The sequence below is a fragment of the Emys orbicularis genome, chromosome 7, assembly GCF_028017835.1.
Source record: "Emys orbicularis isolate rEmyOrb1 chromosome 7, rEmyOrb1.hap1, whole genome shotgun sequence".
NCBI lineage: Eukaryota > Metazoa > Chordata > Testudines > Emydidae > Emys > Emys orbicularis.
The window spans coordinates 22,585,552-22,609,082 of record NC_088689.1 but is presented as its reverse complement, the minus strand read 5'-3'; the positions used below and the strand labels follow the sequence as shown (position 1 = coordinate 22,609,082).

The 23,531-nt window shown below is 40.3% G+C and overlaps 1 protein-coding gene across 1 annotated transcript in view; it reads left to right on the top strand.

The window, feature by feature from the left end:
- Positions 1–23,531, top strand: part of ADAM12 (ADAM metallopeptidase domain 12) — a 298,168-nt gene that overhangs the window by 190,538 nt on the left and 84,099 nt on the right. The window contains exons 6-10 of the mRNA XM_065407602.1: positions 4,141–4,324; positions 11,703–11,768; positions 12,721–12,792; positions 15,432–15,601; positions 17,438–17,522. Of these exons, the coding sequence (XP_065263674.1) occupies positions 4,141–4,324; positions 11,703–11,768; positions 12,721–12,792; positions 15,432–15,601; positions 17,438–17,522 (577 nt within the window). The remainder of the gene's footprint in view (positions 1–4,140; positions 4,325–11,702; positions 11,769–12,720; positions 12,793–15,431; positions 15,602–17,437; positions 17,523–23,531) is intronic.

The window sequence follows — 23,531 nt, the reverse complement described above, 5'->3', positions numbered from 1 at the left end:
TAATTTGTCTCAGGCCTTTTATACAGTAACTCCTCACTTAACGCTGTAGTTATGTTCCTGAAAAATGCGACTTTAAGCAAAACGATGTTAAGCGAATCCAATTTCCCCATAAGAATTAATGTAAATGAGGGGGTTAGGTTCCAGGGAAATTTTTTTCACCAAACAAAAGACTATATTATATATCAGGGGTAGGCAACCTATGGCACGCATGCCGAAGGCAGCATGCGAGCTGATTTTCAGTGGCACTCACACTGCCCAGTCCTGGCCACCGGTCCGGGGGGCTCTGCATTTTAATTTAATTTTAAATGAAGCTTCTTAAACATTTTTAAAACTTTATTTACTTTACATACAACAATAGTTTAGTTATATATTATAGACTTATAGAAAGAGACCTTCTAAAAACATTAAAATGTATTACTGGCACGCGAAACCTTAAATTAGAGTGAATAAATGAAGACTCAGCACACCACTTCTGAAAGGTTGCCGACCCCTGTTATATATATATACACACACACACAAAATATAAGTTTTAAACAAACAATTTAATACTGGTACACAGTGATGATGATTGTGAAGCTTGGTTGAGGTGGAGGAGTCAGAGGGTGGGATATTCCTCTTACTGCTAAATGATGAACTAGCAATTGGCTGAGACCTCAAGGGTTAACTCTCTCATTCTACAAGGCAGCAGGAATGGAGGGAGATATGCGCATTTCCCCTTTAAGTACACTGCCTTGTTAATTAGATCAGCTTGCTGAGACTGCAGCTGCTGCAAGCTTCCTCCGTCCTGAGCCCTGGTGTGTCCCCCTGCTCTATGGAAGATGGGGTAAGCGGGGTGCAGGAGCAGGGGGGAGGGGGACACCCTGACATTAGCCCCCTTCTTCCTTCCGTCCCCCCTGCACAGCAAGCAGAAATCTCGGGGAGCAGTTCCAAGGCAGAGGGCAGGAGCAGCACATGGCAGTGCGGGGAGGAACAGCTGAACTGCAGGCAGCTCCTGCACAGGGAACTTAGGGGAGCAGCGAGCTGATAGGGGGGCTGCCGGTCCAAACAACATTATAAGGGAGCATTGCGCAACTTTAAACGAGCATGTTCCCTAATTGATCAGCAACGTAACAACAAAACAACGTTAACCGGGACGACTTTAAGTGAGGAGTTACTGTACTTCATCCTACTGTACATTTGCACTGTTCCATTTTGGCACATGAATGAAAGTAATATAATATTTAATGAAAAAATCCAATATCAGTGGCTCATTAAGGTTTTGATGTTTAAATTTACTAAAGTCAGGAAATTCCACACTAAAATTATGCCACTTCTTCTCCTCTCTTAGACCTTGCTTGTTCTCTGTCCCTTCCCACATTACTCTTAATTTGGACTTTTCGGTCTTAGTCCTTCTCTTTTTAAGCTAGTGAAAACACTTATCCTCAGTTTTAGCTATTATACACTAGGTGTAAAGCTCTTGGAGGAAATGGTTATCACTGAATTATAAATGCTCCAAAACAGTGCATCTCAGCCTCAGCAATATGGGTTGCTGTAGAAATTTAATACCCATATCTGATGCTTTTAATCTTCAAAATGTTTTTATAAAGGTTTAACAGTCCACAAAACATGCCTGTGCGGTGGGTAAATATGAGCCTCAAGTGACTTGCCAAAGGCTACCGAGGGAGTGGCAAATGAAGGATTTATTGGACCCTGGTTTTGTTCAGAGCAGTAAATTATGCCTCTCTCTCGTAAAGATCTTCTTGTGGAGGATATTCCATAGACTTTTTAATATGGTGAAAAACCCAATCTTCATCCTCAAAGTAAAGATCATTAGCGATAACAGAAATGAACCTTGGTTGTCCAGGCTGAACCACAGTTGCAGTTGTTTTATCCTAAAACTGTACTGTCAGCTTGGCACCACATTTTATTTAATTGGTTATGAGGCATGGGCTTTGATTTACTTCATTTTTTCTTTTAATTCCAGATGGATTGCTTTTTTCCTAACAATTCTGGTTTTTATTATTATTATTTCTTAAAATCTGCATTTATAGTGCTATCAATCTTCTGGGACCCTTTTCACTCACTGCCCCAGGAAGCATGCAGAGATCCATCCTGCCATAACAATAAGTATAATACCTTATACTTACGGAGCACCTTTATCACAAGCACAGACATATGAAGAGTATACACTTCATATGCACAAGGAAGACACACCACTGAAATGAAGCCAGCTCTGGGCTGAAAAAATGACAGCTGTTTCACAGCACACATGGACAGGACACAGCAGGTTAGGTCAGGAATTAAAGAAGAATGTCATAGTCAGTTCCAGCTTTCACAGGAATTTTAGGCAAGCAGAATGCAATTACTTCTGCTTTAACTTTGCCAGTATTCAGGGATTAAAACTCCTTATTTTACAGATATGGTAAAAATTAATTATGCTATGCATTTTTGTAGTGCTTTTCAGCTGAGGTTCTAATTAATTAAGCCTCACAACAGCCTTGTTAGATAGGTAAATGTTATCCCCATTTTACAGAAGGAGAAACAGCTGTGGAGAGCTGATTTGCTTTTGTTACACTGTAACCCAGTAAAACCTGATCTCCTGATGTCATGTGCTGTAACTCTTCAACAATCTCTCTCCTGCCTTTTGATACTGCCTGACAGGTTTTCCCCTACTGTAACCCTTAATTAGCAAAGGGGCCTGAGAAAGGAAGAAACTATCTCCAGTGCCCTGCCTAGCATCACCTTTCCCAATAAGAGCAGGTTCAAATAGCCAAAGCTTTGTGTTCACTGTTTCAGAGAATTGGTTTTTTATCCTCTGCTTACCGTTATGTAGTCACTGCACTAAGGATGAAACTCATTGTAAAGCACTTTGCAATACCATCCAATATGAAAAATAGCTAAATGTCATACTCTCTCTTCCTACTTTAACTTCCACCTTGGAGCTGGAGTCCTGGCTTCTAAACCACCTTTATGCCCGTCTGTGCCAGTTTCATGCCGGTCTGGTCCATGATATAAATTAGAGCAACCTTTTGATTCTGTGGTACAACCTTACATGGGCAGCTTTGACTATCAGTTCAAATGATATTATCATAGTATGAGTCTATTGTACTTTACGCTAGCCACCATTAGCCCCTGAGGGGCTGGTCCAGCAACTAGGGATTGCTGGGGCATTGGCACACTCTGGTCACACTCCCTATGCGGCGGGGAGTAAGTTGGAGGTGGTGTAAGAGCACTATGGTAGCGCTCTGACACCAGTGGGGGTTCCCCTAGGTAAGGGGAATTTGCTGTACTGTTGCAGTGAATGTGGCAGGACAGTATCCAATGTAATAACCCTTTTTATGTGAGCTGTAAGAAGTGTAAAAGGAGAGTGGTTTTCTGGCCAGGGCACAGGACTGGAAGCCAGGAAATATGGGTTCTGTTCCAGGCTCTTCCACAGACTTCCTGTGGGACTTTTATCAAGTTACTTGTTTTCTGAGCCACTATCTCTCCATTACATACAGTAGCTTTCAGGTGTTTAGCAAGGGTTACTTTATTAATGTTTGTAAAACTCTTTGAGATCCTTAGGTGGCAGGTAAAATTGCAGTACATATTATTATTCTTGGAGTTGATTGTATTAAACAGAAATCCAGTGGTTATTGCATCTGGGCTCCATTATAATTCCCTATCATACAGTATCCGATAACTCATTTTGATACTGAGGTTCATCTTTGAACTGTCAGATTTGCTGCTTGCAGCAGCATTCACTTTAAAAGTTATAATACATATTGCTGATCATAATGAATTCTGTATTTTTTCTTATAAAAGTATTTCACTACATTCTTGTTCGTTAATATTTGCCAGATACAATGCAGATGCATTGTAACTCCTTTCCGCAGTGGTAATGCATCACGGGAAGAATGGAAAACACATCAAACAAATGTAATTTTGCTCTACAGCACAACATTTCAGAGGAGGAATATTTTCTCTCTGCCTTTACTTCTTGTAAAGTACGGTATGCCTAGACGACACATACATCACTGGTGTCTCAGACCCCAGTAGGTTTTAATGTTATAAATCAGTTTTCATATTTCATCATCATTATTAAAACCTGTAGGTTGGCTGAAAACAAACACACATCAGCACTTAAAAGCAATGTGTCATTTTCTGATCTTTTATAAACAGGGGACTTATTTTATTTGAAAATAAAACCTACATTCTGGAGCCATTGGAAAATGCTACAAGTGAACACAAGATCTACCAAGCCGAGAACCTGAAAATAGCCTCCGGATCTTGTGGCAACCAATTCAACGTCTCTGGCATCACTATTGATGACACACCACAGTCTTCTCAAGCATTCACCAGCAGGGTAGGTGGAAAGATAGTTTTATGTTTCTGGATTGTTGGTGATCTCCTTATGCTAATTTCCAGAAATTGGTGAAATATCCAGATCAAAATTAATTGCTGCACTACATGTGTATCATTTAAAGTAATGCATGGATGGTGAAATTGAGGCTCCATTGAGTGGGGCCAAGATTTCACCTTGAGGTGGTGACCATCATGAAATCAAGTAAAATAGAGATGATTGGAAAAGACCCTGCTAAATTCTCTCTTCTTTGCTGTTGCTGGATGGTTCCATACACTACAATATCAGATGGTTAGCCCAACCTAATTCTAAACAGCCCAGCAAATGGAGCTTCTGCCATTTCTCTTGGGATTGAGATTCCAGTGTAGAGAGATTTTCCCATTTCTAAAGTTCAACATATGACTTCTGGTATTATACCTCTCTGGATCTACCTAGACATACGGTTTAGGACAGTGGTTTTCAACCTCTTTTTATTTGCAGATGCCTAAACATTTCGAATGAAGGTGCATACCTCTTTGGAAATCTTAGACATAGTCTGCGGACCCCCAGGGATCTGCAGACCACAGATTGAAAACCACTGGTTTAGGAGGCTATCACTTCTCCTGCCGTACTTAGGTCAAAATATGGCTTTTTCCAAGGAGGAACATTGGGGAAATTGTGTCTTGCCAAGGGTGCACTCTCTCTTGCTGCTGCTCCTTGTGCACAGGAAGAGCACAGTTTGTTCCTTGCATTAGGCAGAATGTTCCCTGTGGTATGCCAGCCCTGCTCCATTGACTGATGTAGAGGGAAGGGATGCAGTCACAACCCTGCCTTCAACATCCTGCTCCCTGGGGAATAGCAGGAGCAAGCAGGCCTTATGCTCCTCAGATTGTGAGTGAGCCCTGGGTAGCTTCCAGCCCTGCGCAGGGGCCACTCACAATCTGAGTCTTATTGCTTTGACAATCGATACTTGTTTAGTTCTTTTACACTTTGTCCATGAGTTAATCTCTCCAGTTTCTTAGGCTTCTATTCATCAAAGCATTTAACCACATGCTAAGTTCTCTTAAAGACAATGGAACATAAGCATGTGTTTGAAGTTAAACATGTGCTTAAGTGCTTTGCTAAATCAAGGCCTTTAATCATTTTTCTTGCTCGTATTTTAATTTCTCCCTGTTTTCATTAATGAGGTGATGCAGAATTGTAGGCAGATTACAAATTCTGGTAATATATTTTGATTTCTGTGCCACTTGCAATTCATTCTTAAAGAAAGGAGCTGACAATGTCTAGAATAGCTTTTGGCCCACCCAAGGAGGAAAGGACAACATTATAGTCATGTTACTTTCCTAATAATACATGTTGAAATTTAAACAAACCTTTATATTGTAATAGGAAAGTATCTTATGCACACAGAACACGTTCTCAGCATTTTATTCTTGGGATATATCATTTGTAATTGTTTTCATGTAGGAGAAAATGTACTTGACTTGCAATGCATCTAGCTAATGGAAATTGTATAAAATAAATGATTTCAAACCAGATGGAAAAAATACTGCCACAAATTCACGTGCATCTTGGATTGGGTTTGTAGAAGGGAATGTTTGAGATGTTCAAGAGTAACATAGTAGCACAAATCTGCGCACAGTTTTTATTAAATGGGAAATATTAGTGTTTATAGTCACATTGCCTACCTAGTTCATTTAGTCTTTATGTTAAGTTCAGTGTTAAGGAAAACAGCTTAAATGGCATCAAGGGATGTTATTTATGTACTGGAACAAATTCATTTGCCTTGCAGGAACATTAAACAGTACATTACCAAATTTCTTTTTCTCTAAATACATATACATTTGCTGTAGATATGTTGCTGCATCTTTTTCTAATGCTGTAAGTATGGGTAAGTCAGGACATAGATTGCACCACAATGCAATTAGTTGCAGAAGACAAGCTGAAAGAAGTGATAATTAAATACTTTTTATAAATAAATATTGTATCTGAGGAACACACACAGCCTCTGGCCAAGTCACAGGAATAGATTCAATACACTAATAAGTCACCACAGGCTCATATGATTAGGCCCCTCCAGTCAACTGTTCAATTTCTAAATCTTCCCCATTCCAAGCAGTTTTACTTTGGGATGGCTTAAATTGATTGGCATGCCCAAGCATTTCTCACATGTTTACATCTATGCTGTCATCTATGGTCTTAATATTAGCTTTGGGGAAAACCAAAGCATCTTGCAAATCTGCAGTTTTCTGAACAACAGCTCAGAATAAGTCTCAGGCATCTATTAAAAACTACAGTGGCAGAGAAACCAACTCTGCCACACATAGGAATATGTAGTCATTTGTTTATTTCAGTAATGTAGCGTTTCACCCATGCCCAGTATTTGTGGATAGAGATTTTAAAAGGAAGGTAAATCAAGATGCTTAATCATGCGAATCCCCAGACTTCACACAAATGGTGCACTCAGCCATAGATTTCTCCAGCCCAGCCAGTTCAGAGCATTTGCTCTGCCTGTAGTTTGATTATTATTCAGATACTGTGGTTTAAATGTTATACAGAATGAATAAATATAAAATCTGCTTATAATAAAACGTGTAACACTTCAGAGTTATAGGGTTATTAAGAGTACAATTGCCAGTAATTTTTCATCCTCCTCCTCTAAGTCTCTTTGTGGGATACCAAAAATTGATGAATTTAGTAACATTGATGAAGTTAGTAACATTTTGCAACCTCCAGGATGAAGCTTGTATTTCTGTGTTTTCTTTCACAATCCTTATCTCTATCCAGTTTTGCTTACCTTTCTTTTCCCTTTCCCATTATCTCCCTTCTCCCTGAGTCTGTCCAGACCTAATCTTACTCCCCTTCCCAGTTTTGCCTCAACAACCTTTCTTCTCCATCCATCACTTCCACTCACCCATTTTTTCCTGTAGTTCATGTTCCTTTGTAGCTTCCCATATTTATGTCACTCACTGATTCCCCTCTTCATATCTCCCCTAGTTCACTCCTCATTCCCTCCTCACTGGTGTTTCTTAGTGGTCATAGATTCATAGGCTTTACGGCCAGAAACGACCACTGTAATCATCTTATCTGACCTCCTGGAGCACACAAGCCATAGAACATCCCCAAAATAATTCCTAGAGCAGATCTTTTAGAAAAATATTCAATTTTCATTTTAAAATCGCCAGTGACGGAGAATTCACCATAGACCTTTGCAAATTATTCCAATGGTTAATTACCCTCACTGTTAAAAAAATATGCCTTATTTCCACTCTGAATTTGTCTAGCTTCAACTTCCAGCCATTGGATCATGTTACACCTTTCTCTGCTAGATTGAAGAGCCATTATAGACTGTAATAACTTCACACCATACCCGTCTCTTTGTTAAGCTAAATAGATTGAACTCCTTGAGACTATCACTATAAAGCCCTTTTGTAATGGTTTAATCTTTATCATGGCTCTTCTCTGAACCCTCTCCGATTTATCTACATCCTTCTTGAATTGTGAAAACCAGAACTGGACACAGTATTCCAGCAGTGGTTGCACTGGTGCCAAATACAGAAATAAAATAACTTCTTTCTTCCTACTCAAGATTCCTCTGTTTATGCATCCCAGGATCTCATTAGTTCTTTTGGCCACAGCATCACACTGGGAGCTCATGTTCAACCGATTATCCACCAGGACCCCCAAATCTTTTTTAGAGTTCCTGCTTCCTAGCATAAAGTCCCCCTGTCACCGTGCCGCAGTGGGTCACAACTGAGAATACTAGATTCAGGACAAACTGCTGAGAAGTGGAGCAGACTTGCCCCAAACTGGTGGTTATTCTTCCTTAAGATATACCATAGCAGTAACAAAAGTAAACTTCTGTCTCACCACATTGGCTAACAAGAAGTCAGTCTCTTTAGGTATCATAATCCTTGTTTCAAGACCCAGATGCTAGACTTAATGATGAGTGGTTATTTAAAACCAGTTTCATCAATGAAAGGGTTCCACTGATCCCAAAGGACTAGCCGCATACCCAGGTCAATATATAACTCAGATCTTACCCAATAATCATGCTGTTGCCAATCCTTTAGTATCTAATATCTAAAGGTTTATTTATAAGAGAAAAGAAAGAGGTGAGAGTTGGTCAAAGGAAATTAAATACATATAATAATTGCAAAGTTCTTGTAGCAGGTTTGAAGCAATGATGGAATAAACTGCTGGCTTATAATGTCTCTGGTAACATCCAAAAGCTTGGAAGGTCCTCAGTCCCTTGGTTAGAATGCTCCCGTTAGTATAGGTCCATAGTCCAGAGATCAGAGCAGGAAAGAGGCAAAATGGCTCTTTCCAGGCTTTTTTATAGTTTCTCCCATGTGGAGGGAAACTCATTGTCCCAAGCAAAGCCCCCAGCACAGTTTGTGGAAAAGTACAGGAATAAGATTGAGTCCAGTGTCACATGCCCTTGCATGCTTCAATGAGTCATAGAAGCAGTCATTACCCATATTTTGGCTAAAACGTCCACAGGAAGACCCATTGGGCGGGAATGAGTTTCTTCTGTGACCCATTGTGCTCATTAATGGGTCAGCAACTTGAATGATCCATTCACAATCTGCTGGCTAGACTGGATGTAAACTACCTGGTGGGTGTCACCCCAGGAACAAACACATTTGAAATATTGGTACATAGTCAGTATTCATAACTTCAGATACAAAGATGATATACACATATAAACAGGATAATCATATTCAGCAAATCATAACTTTTCCATTGACATGTTACATGACATACTTTTTTGTATAAGATGTGTTGCAATTTTATAACAGTGGTAGCAACAATGATCTACATGGTCATATTTTAATCATATAATATCACACCCCCATCCTGTAAGTATGACCTACATTATTTGTTCCCAGATGTATAAATTTACATTTTGCCATATTAAAATGCATATCGTTTGCTTGCACCCAGTTTACCAAGCGATCCAGATAGGTGACCTATCCTCTTCATTATTTACCACTACCCCAATTTTTGTGTTTTCTGCAAACTTTATCAGGGATGATTTTATGTTTTCTCCCAGGTTATTGATAAAGATGTTAAATAGTGTAGGGCCAAGAACCTATTTCCCATTTACAGCTACATTTTGAGACCTATCAGTTAGCCAGTTTTTAATCCATTTAATGTGTGCTATGTTAATTTTATATCATTCTAGTTTTTTAATCAAAACATTGTGTGGTATCAAGACAAACAACTTACAGGAGTCTAAATATATTACAGCAACACTATTACCTTTACCAGCCAAACTTGTAATCTTATAAAAAAATAAGATTAATTTGACATGATTTATTTTCCATAAATCTGATTTGTATTAATTATGTTACTCTCCTATAGTTCTTTATTAATCGAGTCCCATATCAGCTGCTCCATTATCTTGCCTGGGATCGATGTCAGGTTGATAAGGCTGTAATTACCCAGCTCATCCTGTTTACCCTTTTTAAACACTGGCACAACGTTAGCTTTTTTCCAGTCTTCTGGAACTTCCTCAGTCCTCCAAGATTTATTGAAAATCAACATTAACAATCCAGCAAGTTGTTTGGCCTGCTGTCTTAAAACTCTTGAATGCAAGTTATCTGGACTTGGTGATTTAAAAATGTCTAACTTTAGTAGCTTCTGTTTAACATCCTTCAGACATACTAATGGAATGGGAAGTGTGTTATCACAATATGATGAGACTACATCATATCTTTTTTCCCCAAATACAGAACAGAAACATTTAGTGAACACTTCTGTCTTTTCTGCAGTATTATTGATAATTCTACCATTTCCATCTTGTAATGGACCAATACCATTGTCAGAATTCTTTTTGTTCCTATTATATTTAACAAACTCCCTCTTATTGTTCTTAACTCTACAGGCCATAATTTCTCCTTGCCTCCCTTGACTTCTCTTATTAGTTTTCTACAATTCCTAACTTCTGATTTAAATTCTTTACTATCACCTTCTCCTTTCTACCTTTTGTTATATTTTATTTTATACAGCTGCCTTCACTTTCCGTCTAAACCAGGTTGGCTTTTTAACCAGTATAGCCTTCTTGCTCAGCTGTGGGATTGTGGCTTTTTGGGGCACGTAGTAAGACATTCTTAAATTATTCCCAATTATCATTCATATTTTTCTGATTAAATTTTTTCTCCCAACTGATTTGGCTCATAAATATTTTCAGCTTTATGAAATTGGCTCTATTAAAGCACCAAACATATATATCACTGGTCTGGACTTTGTTCTGCTTGCACATTATAAATGTGATCAAGTTATGATCACATGTACCTAAGCTACTATTGATTTTTAGTTCTGTTGTCAGTTCCTCTTTATCTGTTAGGACAAGGTCTAATATAGAATTCCCCCATGCTGACTGCAACACTTTTTGAGTTAGGAAATTGTCATCTATAAAGTTTTGAAATTCCAAGGGTGTTTTAGTGCCAGCAGCATAAGACCTCCAGCATATGTCACTCAAATTGAAGTCCCTTATGATCACTCAGTTCTTTTTCCTTACACATTATAGATAGCTGTGTAAGAAGGCGGTTATCCTGTTCCTGTGATTTGGTGGTCTATAGCAGGCACTAACTTGTACCCCATCTTGTGCCTTATTTGTTAGGACATTGATCCATAACCATTCAAGCTCATTTTCTTCTGAGTTATCAGTGATTTGGAAACAGGTAATGTCATTTTTAACACAGAGTGCCATTCCCGCTCCCTTTTCCTCACTCGAGCCTTACTAAATAGGTTAAAACCATTGATTTTAATATTCCAGTTGTGTGAACCATCCCACCAAGTTTCAGTAATACCCACCAGATCAAATTTATGCTGATAAATGAGCAATTCCAATTCTTCTTGTTTGTTACCCAGGCTCTTAGAATTGGTGTACAGACAATTCAAGAATTTCTTCTCCTTATGTCGTTTGGTCCCTTGACTAATTTTGTTCTCAACATCTTGATTTTGTGCTAAGTGGTCAGTTGACCATTATGTGAAATATTACAAGCTGTTACCATAATGCTTCTCTGAAAGTATTGCAAGAAACAACTGAGGTCTTTCCACCAAAAAAGATTTTCATCGTGCAAGGGGCACCTGACCATTTCAAATAGAGCAAGGTGGAAGGTTACAAATTACAGAAAGGCCATTTTCCTACCTGTACTGCCCAGCTTTCTTGATGATTGGATGAGTGCCATGTAAACATCCTCTCCTCTGATTGAAGAGGGAGAGGGTTATGTAAGGAGGAGAAAAGAGACCAAGAATTGAGTGGCGTGAAGCTTGAGAAGGAAATTTTTACTCTCTTTGACAATGTCTTTGCTGGGGTGAGTGAGAGCTGATACTCAGGTCTTCAGGGTTATTTGATGCAAAAACAGATTTCTATTTATATTTGTTTTGGCAGCACAAGAGGGAGACTCTGAAGATAACAAAATATGTGGAGCTTGTTATTGTTGCAGATAATCGAGAGGTAAGAAAGTTTTAAAGAAAAGATGCAGTTAGTAGAGGGAGTATTGGAGTGAAGGTCATTGTTTAGTTCAGTTTTCATGGTGCTGCAAACAGTTGTGCTTAAGAGAACAATACTGTGCATTGCTAAAACAACATTTGTCATCTAAATAGGGCTACGGTAACAGAAAGGACTATTTAAAAACAGTGTAAGGGTGACAAGTATTTGTTCCAAGGCTAAAATGTTCCTTTTCAACACTTTGGAAGGAATTTAGTGCTCACAAACATCTGGGACCTCTTTCAGTAATTTAAATGGATGCCTGTAAGTATTCACTGGCCATGACCCAGTGAGGTGGTTGAGCCCCCAATGCACTATTTAACTCTGACCTCTGGAGACCATCACTGTCTAGAGTAAACAGCATAATTCAGTGTTGTTGGTTCTTGTAGTTTGGCAATTATGCTGAATTAAGCAAGACTGTATGCAGAGTTTGCAAAGTGGGTTTCAAAACAAGTAAAAGAGACAGATTGTCAAAAATATCTCAACGGGCTGGAGTGAAACCAAGATGTGAAATCTTGGTACGAACTATTTTCCAATTTATATTTTTTCTTTCAAAATGTGACAGACTCCACTTCTTGAACACTGCTGGTTAAACAGCAAACATCACTTTCTCGCAATAGCAGAGACCGTTAAAAGAAGAACCTTTCCATTTTTGCAATAAAAACAATCCTCGGGAGATTCTGCATAGGAGTGTAAGGGATTTTAGAATCTTTTCTGAAAACAAAATCCCTTCATCCAATTTGTGCCAAATTTTGTGCCATTTTGAGCCAAATCCTAGTCCCGCGGAAGTCAATGGGTCTTTGGCCTTTTATGCATTTAAACCCCAAATATTAATGTCAGTCTGCCAGTGGTAGGTGATTTTTGCAGGCAAATGTGACGATACTAATGCTGATTATGCATTACTCTTTTACATTCTAAGTTTCAGAGACAGGGAAAGGATGTGGAAAAAGTTAAGCAGAGGCTGATAGAAATTGCAAACTATGTCGATAAGGTAAGAGATAAAAAATATTTCATTTTCTCATATTTCCAAGGGGTATTGCTGTGAAATCTATGCCATCTAGGCTTATTGGGAAGGAAAAGCCTTCTGAAATTCAAAAATTGTTACACACCATTCCTGCAAAGACAAAAAAATTGCTTCTCAGTGAGAATGTGTCAGCCAGTAAGAATGGCAAGGCCTAGATTTCCAGCACCGCAGCATTTTTACTAGGACAACCATGAAACAGTTTGGGGGTGCTGTGCATGTGGCAATGGGATGACTAAGGTTCTGTTAATGCAATTTTTAAGGCAAACATTAACCTAGACCTGACACATTTCTTTCTAAGTGCAAGAGAAGAACCACAGACTTAACTTAGACAAAGATACTTTGTTTAGGTAATGACCAACTTGGGCATTCCAGTGGCTGGGATGAAAGTTTGTTGCATTCTGAGGCCTTGTCTATACTAGAACATTTTTATGTTGCCAGCACCATTGCAACCCCTCTGCATGCCTGTTACACACCACATGTCCATAAACAGAAGTGCCTGCAACACTATGCAAAAACTCACTCCGCTACTGTGACTGTCCTTGCTCTGAGCAAAGCTGTGCACTATATGGTCCTCCAGTGTGTCATTTTGTACTGTTGCAATGCTAGTGTAGACAGCAAGAACTACTTTAGAGGTTGCATTGTTGCAATTAGTCATCCTAGCATAATTCCATAATGCTTTTGCCCATCCTTTGTCACCTCTCAATCCACCCACCAGCCAGCTCCGTGCAGGTCTGAAAGTACCCATTGCAGTATTTGGCTGTTGTTGACTATCTACACAAGGGCAGGTCTACAAGCAGCCATGGCTTCTCTGTTTCTGCTGCTCTCATGTGTTGACTTCTCAAATGTGGTGTTCACCCCGTACCCCAATTTGCAGAGAAATATCTCTAGCCAAACAGCAGCGGCAGCAAAAGTATGAACTACCCCACCATGTCCTGTTCAACTCAGTAAGTTGTGAACTCAGTACCCTAAATATCTCAAAGCCTAGCTGGAACCAACATACTTTTTGAGGAACGATTCCTTCCTTGTAATGCTTATGGGACACTGCACCAATATGCAGCCTCCTACACAGGGCTTGTGGTATAACCACAATTTAGGCTTTAGATTTTATTAGGCTGGCCTGAAAATGTGGGTAATTGTTGGACAAATTGTAGAAAGAGGTAGGTTTTGAAAAGGGATTTGAAGAAGGAGAGGGTGGTTGGTTGAAGAAGTAGGGAGCATACTCCAGACATAAGGGCCAGCAAGGGAGAAAGCTATAAGGTATTGTGGAAGTAAGTTAGAAAGAAGCAAGAAGGGAAGCAAAATTAGCAGCACACAGATCCCCAGTTGTGCGAATGGCAGGAAACAAGAGTTGAAATGTGAGCAAGGGCAGAGCCATGTGGTAGTTTGAAGGTGAGGATGAGGAATGAGATGTAGAGCTAGACTTCTTGTATTTAATGTGGTTTCTTTTAAATATACTATATACACCAGGATTCTTCAGGATGAAAGGAATTGTATAATGTTCAGTGTTGTTAATAAGAGCTTCTTGAACACAAACCAACCACCAGATAAAATGGGATTAAAGCTTACAGTACTGTGCCATATGTTCGGAAAAACTAGGAGAGTCCAGTAATGGAACTGTGACTGACAGAGTCTGATTTAACTGAGAACTTATCAACTGGTATCTCAAAACTATTACTCAAGGTCAGGCAATTCTAGATTAAAAACAAGCTGCTGGACAGAACTCAGCTTGTTCTGTAACTGTGTTGCTGACTTATTAAAGGAAGGATGGAGTTTATTTGCTACCTATTTGAAACTAATTTTGCATGTTATATTCATTTTGGCTTCAGTTTATGCTCTCAGTGAATTGCACTGCTAGTCAAATGACTGCAAAACATACAAATCAGACAAAGATGCTGTATATGCCTGGTTTTGTTTGGACTGTAAGACATAACCCTGCTAGAATGGTCCCTGGCCTACTAGGTATTCTCCATACTAGACTTATTTTCCTAAAATTTCCTGCCATTGCTGGCACTAGTGCAAGTTTATCAATGGTGGGGTCTCTATTATAGATAAGGTAGCCATTGATATTAGAACCACTTTGTCATCTAGACCTGCTATGAGCAGGATTAGATGACTCTGGCAACTGGCATTTTAGTTACAAGTCTATACTAGCACTCCCACCAGTTGTGTTGCATTGGTGGTAGCAACAAAGGGAAATGTTTGGAGTCACTTGGACTTGCAATGAATTTGTTTGGAAATTCATTGGGTATGGAAGCCTGTTTCACCTTGGAGGAATGTACCAACCTCGGCCAGGACATGGAGATTCTACCACGAGGCCTGCTGAGAGTTTTAATGTTTTTCCTGAACATTTCCTGGATAGTTAGCCATGGTCAGATCTCTTTCTCTGGGTCATGGCAATGTTCTGTCTGATGCCAGTGATTTCAGGTGTTTGTTTATGCGGATACACATTGTACTCTCCTCTTCCACCCTAAGAGGAAAGGTTTTTTCCTGGGACCAAATAGATTTCTGAGAGGATTGTGTGAACATTATGATTTTGTTAACATGCACTGATTTAACACATTCCTCTAAAATAGGATGTAGAAAGATTCATTTGTTTGCCTCGCTAGTTCTACAGGCCATTAAATATTCGAGTAGCCCTGGTTGGAGTGGAGGTGTGGAATGACATGGATAAGTGCTCTATAACACAAGACCCCTTCACCAGCCTCCATGAGTTTCTGGATTGGAGAAAGCTGAAACTACTACCTCGTAAACCCCATGACAATGCACAACTAGTGAGGTATAGCCAGCGATGTATTTAATATTTGCATGACTATTGGCTGGGGTTTCCAGGAACTGAGAATCATCATACAAAGTTCTGTTACTTTTTTTTTTTTTTTGTTAAAATATTTGGGTGATTGTGTTTTTGAAAGCAAAAAGCAGCCCTCCATCCTTCACAAGCTCACAATTTCTTCCCAGGATCCTGCATTAGTGTGGGAAGATGCTATGTCAGCTTCCTCACACACTTCTGCAAAAAACTATTACTCATGGGCCTCCTCTGAGCAGCATCTGTGTAGAATTGTGCCTAGGGCACAGTCACACAAACACTTACGCACATGCCTAACATTAAGCGTGTGAGTAATCTCACTGAAGTTAATGGGACCACTCACATGCTTACAATTAAGCATGTGTGTAACTGTTCGCAGGACTGTTGCCTAGTTTTATCAGTTTTAACAGACAAGAGCCTTGATCCAAAGTCTGTTGAACTCAATTAAAGACTCCCCTTATTTATTATTAATTATTATTATTTATTATTGTAGCACCAAGAAGCCCTAGTCATGGATCAGGACCCTACTGTGCCAGGCTCTGTACAAACACAGAACAAAAAGACATCCTTGCCCCCACAGACCTAGATTGAGATCACCAAGTTCATTTTTACAGTAGAACCTTGATTTTACAAACACCAGTCTTGTGAATGACCAGTTATACTAACCATTTTTGCAGATGGAAAAAAAATCACATAACAAAAGTGTTGTCTACAAAGAACAAGTCGATATCCCTTCACATTCCATTCCTTCAGTGCATTGGAAGTTGCTTTGCAAGAGGTCTGAAAGACATAAGAAAGTGATGCAGTCCACTATTCTGCAACTTATGCACCATTCCTATTGTAATTTTGAGATGTTCAATTTTATGAACTTTTCAATTTTTAGAACTCCTCAGTTCATAATGTAAGGGTTCTACTGTATTTGTGACTTAAATAAAATGAGAAACCTGTCATTGTATAGCTTGACAAAGTGGATGAGGTAATATCCTGGGACATACATGGCTACAACAACACTGCAAAAATTATATGGTTTAGACTGATTTATTTTCTACAAACAAGTGTTCAAAGGTATAATGACAAAATCTTCCATTGGCCATAATGACAATCAGATCAAGAAAGTATATTTTATACAGAGAATATTTATACTTGACTAGAGCTAGTATATGTTTTCCCTTAATTATTTTAATGTAGTAGACAACAATAAGTTGAAAGATCAAACATTCACAGTTGAATGACTCTTAGCAATTAAAACAAAAATGTATTGAGGCATTCAGTATTTTACTTGAAGTATAGGAGGATGTCTTCCAAATTGTTGCAATATCATTAATTGCTCTGTAAATACAAAAATCTTTCGGTTGGATTAATGAATTTTAGGGTACACCTTATAGCTAATAAATTATAAATTTGCACTGTGTTGTATTGACACTTGCATGAACTGCAAGCATGTCTATGTATGTGCATTTCCCAAGTTAAATTGTAATGGCAGTTTTCAATTGTTGGCATGGTTCTAATATATTGTATTCAAAAAAAAAAAAAAAAAAAAAAGTCCTACTACATCAGAAACTCCAGAGGATGCTCAAATGCATCTTTCATATAGCAGGGATTCTGTCATTGTCAGTTCCACAGATTTGCATGACTAATTTCTGATCCTCGTTGTTTTCAACTTTCAATGTCTGGAGCTGGCATTTTGAAAATGGGATCGTTGCCTGAGACTGGCAGGAAAAAGAAGTTATAAAATATTAGGATCCTCTCATTTTGCATTAAATGGTGATTCTGTGGTTTGTCTTCTTCCCCTCCACCCCCCCCCTTCAGTGGGGTGTACTTCCAAGGGACTACCATCGGCATGGCACCTATAATGAGCATGTGCACTGCAGAGCAGTCTGGAGGAGTTGTTATGGTAAGTATTGGGAGCACAAAAGTTGAATTTGGTCCATCTTGTGCAAAAAGTTTCCATGAGTTATATAATACTGTATCTTGTCATGGAAAGTCTGCTTTTTAGTACTGTTTTCAATCTAAACTCTTGTTTTGTCTACATCTACATACAGTGTATGTATATTTGTTTTAAGTATCATATCTCATAGTGAATGAAATAATACCTTGCATTAAAATATGGTTTAGCCTCTTTATAGAAATCCTTGAAATCAATGGGAGTATTCACTGGGTTATGAGCATTTGCAGGATTAGGATAGAAATGAACAAGTTTGCTGTGCATATATGGCTATGTGCAATGAAAGCCTCTCATAAATCTTTGATAAGAAATAATAGTTTAAAATACTGCATTTACCATGCACCAAGGATATACATTTACAAAGCCTCCAGTGTAATAGTTTATTTTTCATGTTTCTAGTAAAGTGGTTTTACTATAATTGTCAGACTTCAAGCACAATCTACACTCGCAACAGTGGCAACATTCATGTTAACTACATTTCTCTCACAAAGGGTTTTACTGTTGCTTTTGTTGTCAGCTTCCAGACATGTGACTAATACACATAATTCATGAGTTAGAACATTTTGGCCTTTATCAGAACTTGTCACGGGTGATAAATGCAACATAATTACATGTCCAAATAAAGAAAAGATGCGCCGAAACCAATACAAACATTGAAATTCTGACTTAAGCTAGCTACTCAGTTCATAAGATCCCCTGTTGTGTTGAGTTATTTAAGGATCTTAAAATAAAATATTGTTTTATATACTACACTTGGCATATACAGTAGGTTCTGGACTGGCATGCAGAACTATTGTTGATTTCACTGAAAGTTACATGCATTGAAAGACCTCAGAATATTGGTATAGTGGGAGCTGTTAACCATTGAGGACCATCCTCAGTTGAATTCCTTGATTTCTTCCTTTTAAACTATCTCCTACCCAGTATTCCCATGCTGTGTTACATTGTATTTTAATGCAAAGTTTTACCTTGTTCACTACGAAAGTTCACTCTATTGACAAAAAATAAATTCCTTTATTCAAATAGTCAAATTACAAAGATGAATGTCTCTTTAAAATGTGTGTGGGGTTATGGGTATTAGGTTGATAAATAATACTTCATGTTTTCTAGAATTAAACGAAGAGTGCTCTAGAAACCCTGGGCCAGGTTGTGCAGCTTTATTCACATTGAGTAGTACCCTACTTCTTAAGGAGTCCCACTGAAATAAATGGAAGCACTTGAAGTCCTACTTAATGTAATTTTTGCACAATCTTGGCCCTAAGTGCTTTTCTAATATTTTAGCTAAATCTTCCTGAAAAACAGACAGTTGGCCCAAAATAAAACAAAACCCCACAACCAAACCAAATCACAAGCACTGAAATTTAACTCCTGTATAAAAATGAAATACACAAAAAACAAAACTTCAGAAAGAAGGATGTGTAGGTGAATTAATCAGTGGTTTCTAACCCTAGAGTCTACAGCGCCCAAACTCTCCAACACATGGCACATATTCATGTACATGCTCTTTGTAATGCTACACGCCCTTCTCCAAAAGAGCTCCCACCACTCTGGAAGTACATTTCTAAGTACAAAGGTGGTGGAAGTCATTATATACCAAATAATCTGTGAATATCAAAAGGGGGAAGGATCATAGAATCATAGGACTGGAAGGGACCTCAAGAGATCATCTAATCCAGTCCCCTGCACTCATGGCAGGACTAAGTATTATCTAGAACGGGGTCGGCAACCTACGGCACGCGTGCCAAAGGTGGCACGCAAGCCAATTTTTAATGGCACGCTGCTGCCAACCGAGGTCCCGGCCACCGGCCCCACTCAGCCCGCTGCCGGCCTGGGTGAAAGAAACCCCAGGACGGCAGCGGGCTGAGCGGGGCCAGTGGCCGGGACCCCAGGCCGGCAGTGGGCTGAGTGGGGCCAGTGGCCGGGACCCCAGAGCGGTGGCAGGCTGAGCGGCTCAGCCCGCTGCCGGTCTGGGGTCCCGGCTGCCAACCCCACTCAGCCCGCTGCTCTCCGACAGGGAGTTCCTCCAGGAAGGGCAGGCAGTCGCCAGCCAGGGATTCTTCCCCGCGGGTTAGCGGAAAGGCACCTCGGTGATCCTGGATGTGAGTTCCGAAGCCCCTGCCCACAGGGCTCAGGGAGCACTGTGGGGACTGGGCTCTGGGAAGCAGCTGCGTTAGGGCTCCCAGATGCTGCATGAGCGGCTTGTGCAACTCTCTCCTGGCCCCTGGACTTTAAAGGGGGAGCCTGGACTGGTGCAAGGCGCCGCGAGTCGCAACTGGCCCCCCTCTTTGCAGGGCCCCGCTGCCGCCTCATGCTCCCACTCTCCTCTCCCCTTCTCTGGCACTGCATCAGCCCAGGAGGGGGCCATGCCCCTGGCGCCCCTGAGCCAGCCGGGCAGCGGTGGGGTTTGCGGGGTTTTGCAGCCTCTGGAAAGAGCAGCTGGAGACAGGGAGGCTCTTGCTGTGTCTGTGCATCCTAACACCATGGCACTTCAGCTCGGGCGAGAGTGGCCCCCTGTCTGGGCAGCTTCCAGCCCCCAGGAGAGTTCAGGTTTAAAATGCGCAAACTGCGGCGTGATCTGGGTAGGTCTTGCATCGCAGGGGATCTGCATCTCAAAGGGAAAGGCAGTGGGGAGCGCAGTGGTCCCTAGAAGCAGCCATATGAGTTTTTTGGGGAGCAGGGACCCGGGTCTTAAGGGCCGCTTCTGAGAGCTCCAGTCCCTGCTGTGTCAGTTTCATGTCAGGAATTGCAGCTGAGCTGCTTCTCTGAGCCATTGGCATCACCGAAAGGGAGAAGCTGAAACTCCCCTGGGCACTGTGTCAATAAGAGTATTCGGTGCACAGGTTAATTTGAAAGAACCTCCTAATGCTCCTTTATGTGGTAGCAGCGTCCCCCTTCCCTCCTCTCCCCCCTCCCCCACCCTGTTGCTGGTACAGTCACTGCTTTTCCTCTTAAATTCACATGCTATCTTCTTCTGAACTTGAAAAGTATCTGGGGTGTTTGTGTGGATCAATATTGCAGGGAGAGATGGGAGCCAGAAAGGGCAAAATCTATATGGACCGTCCATTTAGATCAGCGGTAGGCAACCTATGGCACGCGTGCCAAAAGCAGCACGCGAGCTGATTTTCAGTGGCACTTGCACTGCCTGGGTCCTGGCCACCGGTCCGGGGGGCTCTGCATTTTAATTTAATTTTAAATGAAGCTTCTTAAACACTTTTAAAACCTTATTTACTTTACATACAACAATAGTTTAGTTATATATTATAGACTTATAGAAAGAGACCTTCTAAAAACATTAAAATGTATTACTGGCACGTGAAACATTAAACTAGAGTGAAAAAATGAAGACTCGGCACACCACTTCTGAAAGGTTGCCGACCCCTGATCTAGACCATCCCTGACAGGTGTTTGTCTAACCTGCTCTTAAAAATCTCCAATGATGGAGATTCCATAACCTCCCTAGGCAATTTATTCCAGTGCTTAACCACCCTGACAGTTAGGAAGTTTCGTCCAATCTAAACCTCCCTTGCGGCAATTTAAGCCCATTGCTTCTTGTCCTATCCTCAGAGGTTAAGAAGAACAATTTTTCTCCCTCCTCCTTGTAACAACCTTTTATGTACTTGAAAACTGTTATCATGTCCCCTCTCAGTCTTCTCTTTTCCAGACTAAACAAACCCAATTTTTTCAATCTTCCCTCATAGGTCATGTTTTATAGACCTTTAATCAGGGCCGGCTCCAGGCACTAGCCTGGCAAGCAGGTGCTTGGGGTGGCCGCTCCGGAGAGGGGTGGCATGTCCAGCTATTCAGCGGTAATTCGGCAGACGGTCCCTCACTCCTGCTCGGAGCGAAGGACCTCCCGCCGAATTGCCGCCGCAGATCGCGATCGCGGCTTTTTTTTTTTTTTTTTTTTTTGGCTGCTTGGGGCGGCCAAAACCCTGGAACCGGCCCTGCCTTTAATAATTTTTGTTGCTCTTCTCTGGACTTTCTCCAATTTGACCACATCTTTCCTGAAATGTGGCGCCCAGAACTGGACACAATACTCTAGTTGAGGCCTAATCAGCGTGGAGTAGAGCGGAATAATTATTTCTCGTGTCTTGCTTACAACACTCCTGCTAGTACATCCCAGAATGATGTTCACTTTTTTTGCAATAGTGTTACACTGTTGACTCATATTTAGCAGTACTCCTTCCTAGGCAGTCATTTCCCATTTTGTATGTGTGAAACTGATTTTTCCTTCCTAAGTGGAGTGCTTTGCATTTGTCCTTATTGAATTTCATCCTATTTACTTCAGACCATTTCTCCAGTTTGTCCAGATCATTTTGAATTATATCCTGTCCTCCAAAACACTTGCAACCCCTCCCAGCTTGGTATCATCCACAAACTTTGTAAGTTACTCTCTATGCTATTATCTAAATCATTGATGAACAGAACCGGACCTAGAACTGATCCCTGCTGGATCTCACTCATTATGCCTTTCCAGCATGACTGTGAACCACTGATAACTACTCTCTGGGGCTGGTTTTCCAACTAGTTATGCACCCACCTTATAGTAGCTCCATCTAGGTTGCATTTCCCTAGTTTGTTTATGAGACGGTCATGCGAGACAATATCAAAAGCTTTACTAAAGTCAAGATCTGCCACTTCCCTCCTATCCACAAGGCTTGTTACCCTGTCAAAGAAAGTTATCATCCTTGTCTGGTCTGATTTTTCTGTCTGCACTTTTATTCAAATCTAATATCTAATCTATCTTGGTTCTTTTATCATGCCTCTCTGAGCACCTGTCCTGCTATACACATTCTAGGTGGTTTGATTCTCTTTGTGATAGATGAGGCTCATATTTTCCATGAATATTAATGCAAGTTAAGTGTAAAGGTAAAATGTTGCTTTCTTGCTCAGACATATTCTGCTGTACACACTCAGGCAAAACACTTTTGACTGTCCTGGGAGGTTAGCTTGAATGAGAAGTACAGAATTGAGCCACTGAGATTTATTTAATTTAAGAAACACCTCAGTGGAAAGTATTTTTTGTAAATGTCCCGGTTTACAACTTAATGAGCCTGCCTGGAGTCAGTTCTAGGACTGAGGTGCTAGTCTGCAGCAGCATTAGACAAAGTTATTTTATTATTAATGTTCAAGCTGAATCTCAGTGGAATGCAGCAGAGTTCAGTTGAAAGCAACTGCATATTTGGTATAACAGCCTATAACGTGTTCAACAGGAGAAGATTTCCTGTTTGGCGATTGTGAAACTGTTTGCTAATGACTTTTACTACTGAACTTAACGTAAAAAAATGTAGAGGAATAAATCAAATACTCATTCCTCGTAAGTCTATTCATTTCTCAAGTGCTGCTGAGCTTAAATAGTCTCACTATCAAACTTGGCATATTACTGTTTGTTTGGATAGTCTTAATTTATGCTGTTTTCCAATAACCTCTTTTGCTGAGACATCACATTCTTTGTCTTTAAAAACCCACTCTAGAAACCTGATAGCATTCAGAATGATCCAAGCAAGTAATGAGAACCGCATGTGCTGTAATAATTATATTTCAGATCATTTCTTGTTCTAATTTGGTCATGGACCTTGCAAATCATTATTTTAAAAATTATTATCTTAGGAGATGTTGAAATAAGAAGAATCTCACTGTTTGTGCAGAGAAATGGCTGTGAGCATGAAAGTAACAGCTGGGTTCTGTAATAGGGTTGTCCCGTACTGAGCACCCCCTCGTGGCGAGGGGTCACTCTGCAGAGCCCTGCCTCTGTTTCCCCTTCTTGAGGGCCTCTTACACAGGCTCTCCACACTTTTTCTGTGGTCAAAGAACCCCTCCTTGCAGGTCTGGGTTTATTCACAGAAAATCATTCAAATCAAAACTCAAACTCCCAAATTGACGTCCAACAGACAAATGTTTCTCTTCCTACTCCCATGCCTCCCTGCCTGGAGAACTTTTGCACTCTCTCCCGTGCTT